General features: G+C 41.3%; 1 protein-coding gene across 3 annotated transcripts in view; it reads left to right on the forward strand.

The window, feature by feature from the left end:
* Positions 1-10282: 10282 nt before the first annotated feature.
* Positions 10283-15491, forward strand: part of srcin1b (SRC kinase signaling inhibitor 1b) — a 140956-nt gene continuing 135747 nt past the window's right edge. For all 3 annotated transcript variants that reach the window (XM_085285386.1, XM_085285388.1, XM_085285387.1), the window contains exon 1: positions 10283-10566. In XM_085285386.1, coding sequence (XP_085141512.1) covers positions 10545-10566 — 22 coding nt within the window. In that variant the 5' untranslated portion in view covers positions 10283-10544. The remainder of the gene's footprint in view (positions 10567-15491) is intronic.

Raw genomic sequence — 15491 nt, forward strand, 5'->3', positions numbered from 1 at the left:
GGAAGGAAGAAGTAAAAACATGAGAAAATCCTCCACAGATTTATCAGGAAAACATTGAACACAGATTTTGAAGTTATGAAGAATAAATTACATATTTATATGAAAACGAGAAAAAATGAGCAAATTTATAGGATAAAACCCACAAAGTTAAAGGGAAAAACTGTCTTTGATCTACAGGGTTGATCTACCACGGCTGTTAGGCTAACTGGTGGCTAAATTGGCTGTCTCTCTGTGTTAGCGCTGTGACAGACTGGTGCCCTATGACAGCCCCAACAACGCTGAGTTGGGTGTTGAGACTATGAGCCACCCTTTGTCATTAGTCGTTTCTTGCCTTTCACCTTCTATTTACTTACTTATTTTTATCATCAATTTGGAATATGTTTTCCCAGCATGAATGAACATTTGCATCAAGCATTCCAAATTAATGAAGATCTAACACTATTGAAAATGTACAGTCCAACTAATAATAAGTTAGAAGTACCTGGCCAATGAATAGGGTAGGGAAGGATAGGTGAACGCTGAAATAAATGAGCTTTGTTTCATTTGTTGTTGCTGTCTGGACCTTTGTCTTCTTTAAAATAGTAAAAACTTGGTTTTTAAATTGCTGATTAGCTGTTCGCACTAAAAACTACTTTTTAATTAATTTAACTACAAAAATTTGAAATGCATTGCATTCCACATATTCCTCCTTTCATTCATTATATTCAGACTTATGTGTCTCTCTCGCCCCTGTGGGCGGTCTTTATCCTTCAAGCTCGGGTCCTGTACCAGAGGTCTGGGAGTTTGAGGGTCCTGTCTTTCTTTACGAGCGTCGCCATGATGGTAAATGGTCTGTATTTGTATAGCGCTTTACTGATCCTATCGTTCAGGTCAGTTCCTCTCACACTCAATGCTACTTCTTCAGTCATACTTGGGGCTTGGTACGCAATCTCAGGTGGGGGTGATGATGATATCTCCCCCCTGACCTGTTGTCATGGCACCCCCTTGCTGTAGCATATGTGCCGTACCTAGTCAATCTCTAGCTGTGAGAGCAGTTACTTCTTCTTAATATATATATATATATATATATATATATATATATACACACACACACACACACACACACACACACACATTTTCTGTCTTATTTCTTTATTGCTTTTGAGACAGACCCGAGCTCTTTTGTCTTTTTGGCTCGCGTATATCACTGCAGGTCCTAGTTTACCCTTTGGATTAAGCATCGCATTAGTGGGCTCACTGGAATACAAAGTGAAGCTTTGCTATTTAGCTCAGTTGTCTCTGGTTTGCTGCCACCTGTATCCAGCCAAACTGGAAGAAAATCTGTTGATATAATGCCTGTGACAGCAGAATTAGGCTGCTTATGAAGTTTTCTTTGGACCAGAAATCTAACACTGACAAAGCAGGTGATTACTGTTATTTTGTAGCTGCCAAACCCAAATAGAGGTGCTTCCATTAGGGTGAGGAAAGCCAGACAGCTCGTACACAGAGCAATCAGTTAGCAGCAAATTACTTGGGTAGATCATGTGTATGACTCATATTGTCAGCGTTTTGCCCTTTGGGAGCGCTGCAGCCACCAATCATGAACCCAACAACAAGCTAAGCATCGTAATCAAATAAAACCCAGTCCAAGAATACACCGTTGACACATTACAGCATAAAAGTCAAATGTTTTCACTGCTTATGCGCTTCAAATGCTTTCTACATGTCTTTGCATTCCTTACAAAGTCAACTCGCATATTTTCATAAAAATGGGATTAAGTCAACGTTAATCAAATTATTAAACACACTTTAATTTTTTAAGGTTAAATATCCTCAACAGGAAACTCAAATTTGACAAACCATAACCAACAAAGATGGATCCCTTGGACACTGAGGTGTGCTGCATTCGAGGTGTTTCCTGTCTTGTGGATGCCTAATTGGCTGCTACACCAATAAGGTACTTATAACTTCCTTTTGCCACTAGGTGGCACTTTGACTATGACTAAATATTAACATCTAGATGTCTCCAGATTTGGACTCAAACATGTGACATTTGGAACATGTTGGACAATTCACCCTGAGTCATAACAATCTCTGCTGTGATGAATGATTGAAATTCAGCATGCTACAACATCTTAAATTTAAAAGTGTAGACTTCCAGTTGGATTTAATGTACAGACCCAGGAGGAATTTTTTATACATCATAGATTTTACATGATATGCTTGGATTTCATAAACAAAGGTGTAGTTAAGTGTAACGCCACGGCTGCTTCATAAACATTTTGTAGGTGGTGCTGAAGTCATTTTACCACATAAGACCCATAGATGATGAAAGCTCTCATCGTTTCAGATGTATGTTGCCAATTTTCGAGAACTTTTTAAGCCTTTTTGACCCCTTGAAAAGAACTTCCTGTTTCATGGTGAATCACTGTTGAATGAAAACCTTAAGAAACATCACGGTCAGATGATTCTTCCTGACACTTTTCAGGAGGATGTTTCCAACCTATCTCACGGATGGCAGCCACAAATCCATGACTTCAGTACAACCAATCAAAATAAGAATTTGCAGATATCACCCTTATGGAGAATTCTGATGTACATTTTTCCGTTTTACACGGATCTTGTAAAATATGACGAATCCTTTCACTCTTCGTACGTCGTAAAATATTGAAAAGCTGTGCATGGATCAGTGTAGATGGAACAATGTCACCTCCGTCACAACCTTACGTTGTTTCACAATAAAGTGCTAGAGGAATACATTTTATCACCACCAGGGATTAAAAAAGTCCAGTTGCACCTGGGTTGTATGTCACCTAAAGATTTTTCAGTTTTGCCTTACAATAACTGCACCACAAATGTGCCGTACAGAAGACAGAGAGCTCTAAAAGTTATTTTTACGTGTACAAATAGAAAATTTTGGTGTCAGCATATCAGCGTGAGCATAGAGTTTACAGCACTGGTACTGCACTGACGATGTGACCCAAATTTTAGTATTTAGTCTGCCAAATGGAGTGAGGGGGGAAGCTTCAGATCAATCCTTATTTATCTCTTCACTCTTCAAACATCATACTGCACATGATAACTTGAACAGACCCTGAGCAACTGCTGCAAGCTGGAACTATAAGAGACAGAACAACTAGGTCATCTCCTATATTCACATATTTGCTCTCTTTTTTTTTTCTTTTTTTGTCAAATCATAACTGTTCACACTGTAATATTATCAGCATGACAAAGGAAATAATTTGAATTTGACAGGAATTTATTTTCACGTTAAGCAGAGCATCACTGCTCTCTCCTATCTGTGCTCCAACCAGTGGTCATCAACCCGCTGCACTCTTGGTGTCACAGCCTCGCTAATCTAAAGTGGAGGTAAAGGCAAAACAACTTTTTCATGTCAATATATGAAATGTAATACATTTAGAAAAAAACATAATGCATGCAGTTGTTGCTACTACAGATGTTTCTAGACACGGCCCCTCAGGACACGAACATGAACATGGTTGTGTTGGTTTTGTTTTTGCTTTCCATCCTCCTGTCTTTCTTGGTCATACTTGGTTTCATGGTAAAATAGTCTCCTCACATAAATACCTTCCACTCATCCTGAACCATTTGCACCAACATATTGATATTAAATGCACACAGTTAAATGAAAACAATAGAAATGAGTACAATGAAATTATCACGAAGCCACAAAAGCTTCACTCGATTATGATTTTTTGTTATTGAAATATACAGGAAGGAAATTCTTTCATCTCCTTTCATAAGTTTCAGTTATTTAAGATGATAAAATGTACGCCTTTCACTTTTTATGTGTGGATAATTTAAAAAAGGAGAATATCTTGTCACATTGTGCCATGTTGTGAATTTAATTAAAACTGAGCATTGTTACATCTGACATCATAAAATCCCACAGTGGTTGGGCTATAATAAAACGATTTATGACACAGCTGCTGCGCCACTATCATATTTAATTGACGTCTCTTAAAAATAAGGCTCATTTTTGGTTAAATGCCCGTTTCCTTCAACTCCTCTCTGCTCTCATCTCGTCCTCACCTCCTCCGCTTGTGTTTCTGGTAGGAGTTAATATCACATAAAGAGAGGAGTCGAGGATGTGCAGTTTGAGCAATGAGAAAGGCGGCTCATCACTTTGCTCCTCTGTCAGTTTTCAGTTTTCACTGCTTTGTAATTGTCCGCCCCACCCTCACCAGTTTCATCTACACCCAATTAGGCGGTTGCCCTCGTTTGAGTGTGTCCAGCTCTTCCTCGTGTTGACCTCATGTTGTATGACCTCCTGGACTGCCTTTTCCCTGCTTCTCTCACCTGGATTGTTTACACAGTGCCTGCCTTCCTGTGCCTGACCACGGACTCCCCTGACTGTTAAATTGACCAGTATTACATAAAAAATTTAGATATTGACTCAGTGATAACTGAGAAGCATAAAAAAGAACAGCCGACAATTTTGTTGGGCAGCAACAGAAAGTTGAAGTAAAAAATCTATAATATATAGCATCTTAATAATTCTTTGCTGGTACTGCATCCTTGGCTGAGTGTGTTTTAGTGTTAAAATTTGCAAGATTAAAAAGAAATGGCACATACTTGTACAGCACTCATTATTTCTCAACTGTTTATTTTTTGTGCCGGAGCTTTTCCATCCTAATTAATTAGTCAATATGAGCCCTGCTGCAGCAGCTCCCACAGTTCCAGTGGCTGCAACGCTTTCTCTTCTTTGTCTCTCTAAATCATTACATGACATCCAGGAGAGCCATTCAAATCTGTCCGCTCAGTCTTAGAAATGCATTAAAATAACATAGCGGGGTGTTTACCTGACCCACTTTTGGCATAATAACTCACATTCACGCAAGGATCAAAGTGTCTGTCTGCCCGATTCTTGTGAAGTCTAAAAATAGAAGAACTGAATTAAAACCAGAGCAGTGACAAACAAAAGGTGTTTGAGCCATTTAGCAGGGGCAGGGATAGCTCAGTAGGTAGAGTGGTGGCCCCATGACCGGGAGGTGGTTCAAATCCACTGCTCCCCGGGTGCCCAATGGCTGCCCACTGCTTCACTGAGTGAATGGGTTAAATGCAGAGATCAATAAAGTAGACATTCTTCTGAACCCAGATGGATGGCATCTAATTGAAAGGCAGCCTGAGACCGTTTCAATAATTTCATCCGTATTTAATGACAGACTTGCCCAATATAATATGTTAACACACTGATACATTAGTTTTATTGTTTTAATGACAAGGTGTCTTTGATTAATTCTGGCTTTATGTTGTTTTTTCCAGCAGGAGTTTGAAGCTTTTGATTCTCAGTTGCTAAAATACCTCATCTATCAAGCTGTGGATTTAATGACTGTGAAACATGCTTTAGTTCACTCTGATGTTCTCTTCTCTGTTTTTATATCCCTGTGTCTATCCAGGTTTGCCTCCTATCTGTTTAAACTCCAAAAATCCTCCTCCTCCCAAACTACTCAGGATACCTCAGCTCTAAGGTATTGTGAGTTCTGCAGACCTGTACTCATCCTGCATTTGCTAAGCTCATTTTTGGAAATGTCCAGTTATCTACAAGCATCTCTGAATTGATCCTGGACCTGACTGAGTCCTTTATGTGGGCTCTCTGACCTGACCTATAGCATAAAGCTGATAATGGAGGGCCAGAGCTGGCTGCTGGCACACTGCCTACGCCTGCAGCCAGCAATTAAAAACATATATAATTCATGGCTGCTGACCATGTAAAAGTCCACTGTGCTCGTGAGCCATCTTTGATCATATCTGTGGTGCGGTGCCATCAGATTTGCCCACACAAAATGTGGGGATTGTAAAGGCTGTAGCTTAAAGATGGTCATAACCACTGTGACGTTATAGTGACTGTATGCTGCCATCCAGCTTTGCTCCGTGCCCTCACAGGCTTCTCTGAGGTGGAGCACGTCTTTCACTAATAAGGAGGTTGGTGGAGTCGCTCCTGATGCATTCACAGGCGTCTCAATGTGTGTGAATAGATAGAAGTGCTAGAAAGCACTTAGAGACAGAAAGAAGTGGTGTCACGAGTGAACGAGGCATGTTGTATAAAGCACTTTGACTGCTCAATAAAAAAGAAAAGTGCAACACAAGAACCAGTCCATGTACCATTAAGTGACTTCCTCATGCAGTACCACAGTTCCTCTCTTATCATATACTTTCTCTAGTTCCACAAAGACACAGTGCAGCTCCTGCTGACCTTCTCTGCAAGTGGCCTTAATTGGCATGACAAAATAAAGTCACTTGAGTGAGTGCATCAGGCTTTTTGACAGGAAATCATACAGGAATATTTGGAATTATAACTGCTGCATTAATTTTGGTAAAGCATCTGAATAAGATTGATGACCACCGTGATGATAACCAGGACAGCAAACTAACACGACAACTAAACTTTCAAAATAAGAGCCTGAAGGGAAAGTAAAATGAGCACAAATTGTGACAATGAGTTGCCATTTATGCTCATGTGGGAAATTATCTGGGAAATAGTCTGAAAACATTTAGACATTTTCAGCATCATCAAATTGATAAATCTTTACCTTCATGACATTACAAAGGCCAGATTGTGCTTCATTCACTGGGTTTAGTAAGGTAGTAAAACATATTCCCCTAGCAGAGAATCTAAACTGCACTTAAGGATCAAAGAAAAAGAGTCATTTCGTCTTATGTTAAACCCAGAACGTGACCTACTCCTGACCAGATGACGCATTCGGCACACATTACCATAGTGTGTTATTCAAGGTTCAGTTTTTCTGCTGTGATGTGATGCCACCACGATTCTTTTCTTTTGCTGCTCTAAAAGTACAGGTAGACTTTCATGACACTAGTGTAACTTTCTTTGACGGCATGTGTTATCGTGACAGGGGTGCCACTTTTTCATTTTCACCCGTGAACCTTCAGCAGGTCTGTGTACAGCCCTGCTGTCACTGGACTTGAACTGGTGTCCCCTTTTCCTGACATATGGCAGTTAACAGGGACACCGTGAGTCCTTTTGAAGTTCTCTCCACCTGCCTCTTCATCTGTCTGCGGGTAATTGCTGCCGCACGGCGTGGCGTATGTGGGGTTACAGCGCGTGTTTCCAGTATCGCGATTCATTATTCAGCCCCCCTGGCCAGACGTAGCAAGAGAGCAGCTGCTCTTCCTCTCACCGGTCAACCAGGAATCCATGAATCTCTAATTATCCTGTCATCTCTGTCTGTCTCTCTGCCTTTCCTCTCTTTTTCCTGTCACTGCTCTGTATTTATTCCTTCTCTCTTCATCTGTCTGTTTTTCTGCTTGGTCTGTCATTCAGGCCTGTCAGCCTGTCACCCCCTCAGTCTCCTCCTCCTCCTAGTGTTCTTTCTTTTAACCACAATCCCCCCTCCCGCATTCTGCACTGCACTCTCCAAATTTTTGCTTTACATTTAAATATTGCAATCCAGTGTTTATAAAGTCAAAATCTGCTTTTAATCCACCTAAGAAGCATGTAAACAAGCCTTTTTCACCCCTCTGTAATTACATTTCCACTGTTTCTCTCTCCTCAGGGTGCATTTGTTTCTCGCTAAGCTGTGGCTGTGCGCGCTAATTGCTTCGCCACCTATAGAAAAGTGCCTCTGATGTCACCTCTCAATGAGCTTTCGAGAGAGAAATCAAGGCCGAGCATACATCACAATGTTATATGTTTCTATTAGCCACCTGTGACACCTGTGGGGGTGTGTATGTGTGCAGCAAAGTGAGGGCGAGTAGCTCAAAGGCAAAAAGCACACACTCCAGAGCATTATGACAAGCACACGAGCGTCCATCCATCCCCCCAAGGCCCAGTGAGTGCCATCTTTAATTTATAGCTATGTTTTATTTACCAGCACGTCAATTCAGGCCACTAGGCAACAAACAAGGCTCCGTGTTGGCGGGTGTACAGCATCCTGTCCACTCTGTCAGAGCACACATCCCACACTCGTCTCTTACATAAAAGTTTTAGTAAACTTTGTTCTAAGGTGCAGCAAAATTAAGAAGTTCAGTTTACACATCATTTACACACAAGCTACACTCATTAAATTAAATGCAATTATAACTGTGATCCTTTGATTTACATTATTGTATGTAATCATGGAACTGCATCATGTTACTTATCGAAGAAATTTGGCTAGCGAACCAACTTCCACTCAGATATCAGTGTTTCTGCCATTAGAAGCTTTGCACCTCAGGCTCGATTTATGTATTTTCTGGAACACAAAAACTCATAACCACTCACTGATTTATCTTATTAGCTAGTGATAGCACCCATGTACTTATCAGGAAAGTGTTTGCACAGGTCGAGGGAGGTCTTCCTGTAGAGTTTTCTAGGACTCAATCTTTTTGCAAAGAGGTGAGTCACCCCCTACTGGGCATTAGAATGCAGGCCTAAGGGTCTTGTGCACTGGCTTCATTATTCACAGTCAGAGGCTATGCACATGTTTTATACTCTCTGTTGCTGGAAGTGAGAAGTTAACTTTTTCCCTAATTTTCATGGCACCCCTGTTGCGATAACGCATGCTGTCAAAGAAAGTTACACTAGTGTCATGAAAGTCTACCTGTACTTTTAGAGCAGCAAAAGAAAAGAATCGTGGTGGCATCACATCACAGCAGAAAAACTGAACCTTGAATAACACACTATGGTAATGTGTGCCGAATGCGTCATCTGGTCAGGAGTAGGTCATGTTCTGGGTTTAACATAAGACGGAAATGACTCTTTTTCTTTGATCCTTAAGTGCAGTTTAGATTCTCTGCTAGGGGAATATGTTTTACTACCTTACTAAACCCAGTGAATGAAGCACAATCTGTCCTTTGTAATGTCATGAAGGTAAAGATTTATCAATTTGATGATGCTGAAAATTCTAATCTGCTGCTAAGTCTCTTTAATGCCGCTGGAATTACAGCTATTAGAACACAGAACACACACCAAGAATACCTGCTCAATAATTAAAATCAATTTCACTTTATCTGCCGACAGACTAAATCAATTTCCTCGTCTCCCTTATTAAGCTGCAGGACCATGACATTAGATGTATTCAGTTTAAAGTTCCAGAACTCGAATGTGTGCAGTCGTCACCTTAGAAACAAACAGCAGCGCTGAGAGCACACTCGGCGATATAATAATTCACTTTAATTAAAATGTTTATTTTACTGCGCTGTGCGATAAATCCCACGATTAACAATTTTCTGGAGCATTAATGTCTTGTCTTTTTTGAAACAATGTTGCATTTTACTGTTACAGTGGGAGAAATAATTGTTTGATACCCCGCTTGATGTTTCTTGTAGTTGGTCACCGGGTTTTCATGCTTAGGATTGAGGCTGTGCAGGAAATTTTAGGTTTAGTGGAGCCGAGTGCATAATGGAATTTTGTTTGTAGTATAGTCCTCTGGTCATTTGCTGGTGTTGGTGATTAGCTGATGAAAATAAATGTTAAAGAAAGGAAGCTTAGAGGGAGAATATTAGTCACGACTTATTTTAAAGTTACAATCTGTTCAGACACATGGAAATAATAATGATTTCATAGATGATAAATTCTAATCAGTGCTTATCATATTTACTTTCTATTATACTTCAGTGCACCTGTGTTTCCAGGTGAGTTCAGGATTTCTTTCTTACTTTCTCAGATGCTGTTTTCGCTCGCTTTCCTGGAGATCCTATTACCAGGTGTCACAGTGTGTGTGACGTACAGCCTCTCTGACCCTGAACACACACACGCTGTCTCATTAATTCATGGCCTTCAACTGCAGATTGAATTACAGCCGGTGCTGGGCCAGGATTTACTTTGACAATATCCCTTTGTAGTGGACACACACACACACACACACACACACACACACACACACACACACACACACACACACACACACACACACACACACACAAAGATAAGCTGTGTCTGCACTGTTCTTGATATCCTGATATCAGTGTTTTCTATGCCACGCTATGCTTGCTGTTATTCATTATTTATCACGACCATTAGTTTGTCTGAGATACATCAGCATCCCCCCCTTTTCCTTCACCCCCAATTTTCTGGATTCCTTTTCATCCTCCGATCGATCGCTTCCCCCTCCTCAGCTGCACAGGGAAAAGTGTCAAACCCACACAGTGATGCTGAATTACTGATGCTCCACACCACAGTATATTCCCACAGACACATGTGAGCGCACGATTCGGATCCTGTGCGTATCACGACGAGATCAAAGGCAGCGGGAACGGGGTGCAGTCCCTTTAAGAGAAGCAGGACGGGGAGGGCTGTGCATCCATAAAAGATGAGTTTATTCAGTGGCCATGCTAAGACATGGTTAGGAACGCCTCTGCACTCCAGCGTTCTCTCATATCCATCACAGGCGCTTCACACACTCATGCTGACACAGCTCCTGAAGAAGCCGAGACATGGACACGCTGAGAAGAAAGGGATAAAAACTGGACCTGAAGAAGAGAGGAAGCGGGAAGAAACAACAGCAGAAGAAGAGTGACAGGGGAAGAAAGAAGAGGGAATAAAGAAGATAAAAGAGAAAGTGTGCAGTAGAGGAAAGTGAACAGGTGCATCAAGGCGGAGAATGGGCAATTCCTCCTTCCCAGGCATGTCCCCTCTCTCTCCGTCCATTCTGTAGTTGCAGGTATTTCTAACTTGAGTGCCTTTCTCTGACGTGCTGGGGGATGCTGGGAAAGTACCGCTCTCCCTCTTCTTCTCTTCAGTGTTTTGCTGTCTGTGTTGTTTCCGCACATGTATCTTTGCCCTGCATGTTTTATGGAAGAAGACTTTTTTGAAGCTTCTCCAAACTTATTATTTTTTATTCATTTTCGAAACAGCTTCTGATTGAGTAACCGCATCACGTTGGAATAACCAGTTTTGAGTGCTGCAGTCCATTTTGTATGTATCAAAAGTGCCTTTGAAATGCATTTCAGTGCAGATATTGAGAGGACTCTGTGTGTATTTGGGGGTGTGAATGTCTGCTGGTGTCGGTTGCGTCTGGCAGCAGTTCTTGTTTACTGCCTGAGCGGATAGGAGGCTGTGGATGTCCTGGCTCTCAGAGGCTGGCATCTGGACCGGAGTGAAAGAGTGCTATTGATGGATTTACTGAGGCTGCTGTTGCTGCTGATCAGAGAGGAGATGGAAACAGTGATACAAGCAGGAAGAGAGCTGGACATTAATGCAGTGGCTGAAAAATATAAAAGCGGTGGAGACAAAACACATCTAGTAAGCATATGTATCACCACTTTGATTCTTGGGTAGGTGGAGGAATGATTTAAGTGGATTTTTCGCATCTGCATTAAACTCACACAGGTAGCGCTTGGGTTTTTCTTAAAGTCCCTAAATAGAAGTTGGCAGTGAAGCCAAAAACTAATCTCTACATTCCTCGTAGATTTTCAGCCATCTGGAGTTGGGAAGCTCTGCAAATGCCCGAAAGTCCACATACACTGATCAGCCACAACATTAAACCCACTGACAGGTGAAAAGACTAACACAGCTAATCTCACTGTAAGGCAGTGTGCAGCTGGTGAACCTTGGTTGTTGGCCTTCATATGGACGCTGCTGACAGTATATAAACATTGCTGCAGACCAACCCCACCCCATGTCAGCAGCACTCCCAGTTGGACAGTGCTCCCTGCCAAATCTCAAAAAATGGCTCAAGAACAGAGTGAAAAGGTTAAGGGATTAACTCAGACTCCAGTTTCCCACTCACAGAATTTCTGATCCACAGGAAACCCGTAGAGGTCCTGTATCTCTACTCCAGCTCTTTAAAGCTAGCCTAGGATATAAAGTAGGTTGTTTTATTATTGTGGTTAACTGCTTAAAATCTGGCTTTCTCTCCATACTCTAATCATTGTGTTGTTCCTCAGTGAGATAACTGATATAGCTACTGTTATATAGTTACTGGGAATCCCAAATGCGGAAAATATATAACACCGCTCTCTCAGCAGCATCGATGTTTCTAGTGAGATGATGGGAAAGAACGTGGACTATACCACCTGAGAAGACAAGAATAATGATTTATCCTTACCTTAATTAACTATAACCCAGTGGTTCTCAGCTGAACTGCTAAAACTGTATCTATCAAAACAGGTGGGCAAAGGTGGTCCCGTAGAACTTCTAATCATGTCTGTAGTAAAATTATTTGTGACCACGTTTTCCATTTAGTCAGGCAGAAATATATTTTTATTAAAAGTGAAAGGCACAAAATAAAAATAAAGACTTCATCAAGTGACCAAAACCAGCAGGGAATAGCTCCAGCAAGAAAATGGCGATACAGTGCTTCTGTTTAACGCCATAAACACGTCCGGCGGTGTAGTGGTGCTGCTCAGCGATGTGTTCTAATCTTCCACTAACAATGGTGCAGTAAGGCACAGAAGACTAAGCTGCAGACAATATGTTTGTAGGATCAATTCAGTGTTGGGTTTGTTCTTTTGTTTTTGCTTTTTTTTCTCTCTCTCTCTTCATGGGATTTGCTGGCAAGATGCAAAAACAAAGTCAACAACCCTTTAATGGCGTTCGCTCATCCAGATGAGAACATCACATTTCCTGTGATCGTTCCAAAAAGAGAAGACAGTCTGACACTTTTTCATTTTCAGGTTTTTGTCCATTTTAATGAGTTTCCAGTCAAATATAAGTACAGTTTGGACCTGATAGCAGTTTCAAAAAGCTTGGTGCTATGTTAGCTTTCATGCTAGTTGCTAGTAAGAACGCTAGCATAGCATTGAGGACACTCACGGTAAATCTTCATCAGTTTGACTAACAACAAGTTTTTAATTTTTCTCTGTGTATGTGTGTACTCCTCCTACTCCTTTTATACTTACAGTATACTTCCTGTTTTATTTTGTTGTCCTTGAGTGTCATATTTAGTTTTGACCTCCTTTCTTTATTCCACTGAGCTCAGTTCAGCCCTTTTGAAAGACAAAAAAATATTTATTGTTAACGTTAATGTTCACATGGCTTTTATTATATTTCCTTTATCCCACTGAAGTGCTTCTTGGATGGTCAAATTTCCCAAGTTGTTACGTTTTCCCACCAATTCTTTTAAACAAGAATGTAGAAATAACACGGATGCTGCAAGGCAGGTTTATTTTTACTGGTCGGAATATTAAAACAATGCATTGATAATTGTATATATAAGGTTACTATTTACCAGGATTGCTGCTAATAGATTGCTTGTTTAAAGAATGAATCACTTTATTAATTACTCTAGTTTACTCTGCATCAGAGAGCTGGAAAATCTGGATTTCTGCAAACTGCATATTCATGCAGGTGCCTGAGAGGTTCTGTAAGGGTGGTGTAAATACCTCCACTGTGGTGCCAAGTGTTGTTAAATGACCTTCTTGGTTTTTCTAAGATGACCGGGATGATCTTTCAGAGAAGATACTTATCTCTGTGATTCAAATTTAATGATAATGCACGAGAGGCACAGACTGCTGCTGCTGCTGACTGCAGGCTGGCAGAGTGCAAAATGGAGGTCTTCACTATCTCTAATCGCTATTGATTTACATGATACCCTCTTCTCTTTGCTCCCACTCTGCACAAATCTGTGTCGGAGCAAGAAAAGACCCGAGTCTCTTGAACGCGTTGGGAGACGCGGTTTGGAAAAACAGCCAGCTATCTTAAAATTCAGCGTTGGATATTGAGGCCTGTCACATCCCGCATGCCGTTTCACTCAGAAATCGCTGAGAGGATTAATTCTGAAGTGAGCGTTTTGAAACGCCAACTATACAGTCGCCCTTGAACATCTCAAACTTATCTCCTTTGTGCCGCATGACTGTGTGAGTCATGTCACCTCACTGACATGGCAGAGCCCTCCCCAGCTCCCCAGGAGGCTTTGACAGGGGCGGGGTTGCCGGGTGGCGGAGGTGGAGGGGAGCAGATCAAGCGTGCTGGAATCACAAGTGACTGGGGAGCAAAAGAAAAGGAGACGAGAGGCTGGAGGATCTGTCAGGGTGCTGAGGAGCGTCAGCCAAACAGCAGTTTTCCCACGTCAGCCTGATCAAACTTGTTGACATCTGGAAGGAGATGGAAGACAGACAGAGAAGGAGAAGAAGAGATGAAGGGCAGAGGGAGGAAGCTGCAGAGCAGAGGGTGCCGACATCAGAGAGCTGATTGATGCAGAGCCACCAGGTGAGGGTGAGCTGACTGTAATATTGACTCAGGGATGTCTGTTCTCCCGAGAGCTGCCTCGCACTCTGGCATTCAGAGACTCTGCTGCCTTTTCATCCTCGACGTTCAAGCGTTCGACTTCTTTTCATAAGTCAAAACAACATTTTTAAGAAATGTGTTTTCAGGCACTGAAACTGCAGCTTTATAATTGTGGAAAACCATCTGAAGAAATGTCTTCAGCTCACAGATGGCGAGCGGTAAAAAGTTAAATGTCTTTTCATCGTCTACAAACATCTCAGACATGAAGGTCCTTGACCTGCTTTCTCTTTCTCAATCCCTGGATTTACTTTTTTCACACTCCAACTTTTACACTATTTTCCGAGTCGATCTTTAACATCCCCGTGAGCCCGGTTGGACTGAAATGGAAGGACAGATATTTGTTCACTTATTTACAATGAATTATTTTTAAAAAAAGTGCTGAAGTGAAAGATACTCCAGAGATTAAAGAGACTCTTTTAACCCTTGCTTTTTGTCTGGACCAAATTTGAGAAAATAAACCTAAATTTGACTGCTTTTCTTAAAGTGACCCACAAAAAGTTAAAACATGGTAACATTTTATGCTGTTGTACAAGTGCTACAAGTTTTTCAGGCTGTTCTGTTCGCGCTGTTCAGATGGATTTTAGAGCCACTGGTTTGGGTCAAATAAGCAGTCGTAGTTTCTCAGAATTGTGACACGTCTGCGTGTATTTCTGTGGGACTGTGATGGCACCTTATTTCTCCAGGTTCCTGCAGCAAGATGGAGTTTGAAGGCTCCAATAAGTCTCAGAGTAAAACATGGTGCACATAAGAAACAGAGGTCATACAAAGGTCAAAGGGCGCCTCGAGAGTGTGGGAAACACTCATCCCTAGCCTACATGAACAGGGTGTTTTAGTTGATATTGAATATTGATTATATTTTTACATTGTCAGGGGCAGGGTCTGTGACCCAGCAGTTTTGAGTCGGTTTTGTATTTTTGTGTTCTTATATTGTGTTGAAAATATGTTAAGTTCTTGTGTTGCTGCTATTAGTTAGGATTTCGTTTCATTCTAGTTTTGTCTCCTGATTTATAAGTCTTTTCTTCTCCTCTTTGTTGTCATGTCTATGTCTCTCCATGTTTCCTGTTTTATTTTGAAAGTCTTGTCTTTCTGTTCAAAGTCGTTTTTTCCCAGTATAGGTTCTAGTTTTTGCTTACTCCCCCTGGATGATTCGCCTTGTTTTTATACTCATGTTTTCCGTCTTCTTCCGTGTCTGCATTTGGGTACGTTCCATAAACTCACCGGCGTGTCCCGCCGTGACATGCATCCTAAACAGAACAAATGAAAGTTGTTAATTTTAAAAAATGCTCTTCGTAGTCTTCGAAAGTAACGAAAGATTAATCAT

This window comes from Mchenga conophoros, linkage group LG8 (genome assembly GCF_057382185.1).
Source record: "Mchenga conophoros isolate Kocher_MC1m ecotype Shallow Benthic linkage group LG8, M_conophoros_male_GT1.1, whole genome shotgun sequence".
In the NCBI taxonomy this organism is placed as follows: domain Eukaryota; kingdom Metazoa; phylum Chordata; class Actinopteri; order Cichliformes; family Cichlidae; genus Mchenga; species Mchenga conophoros.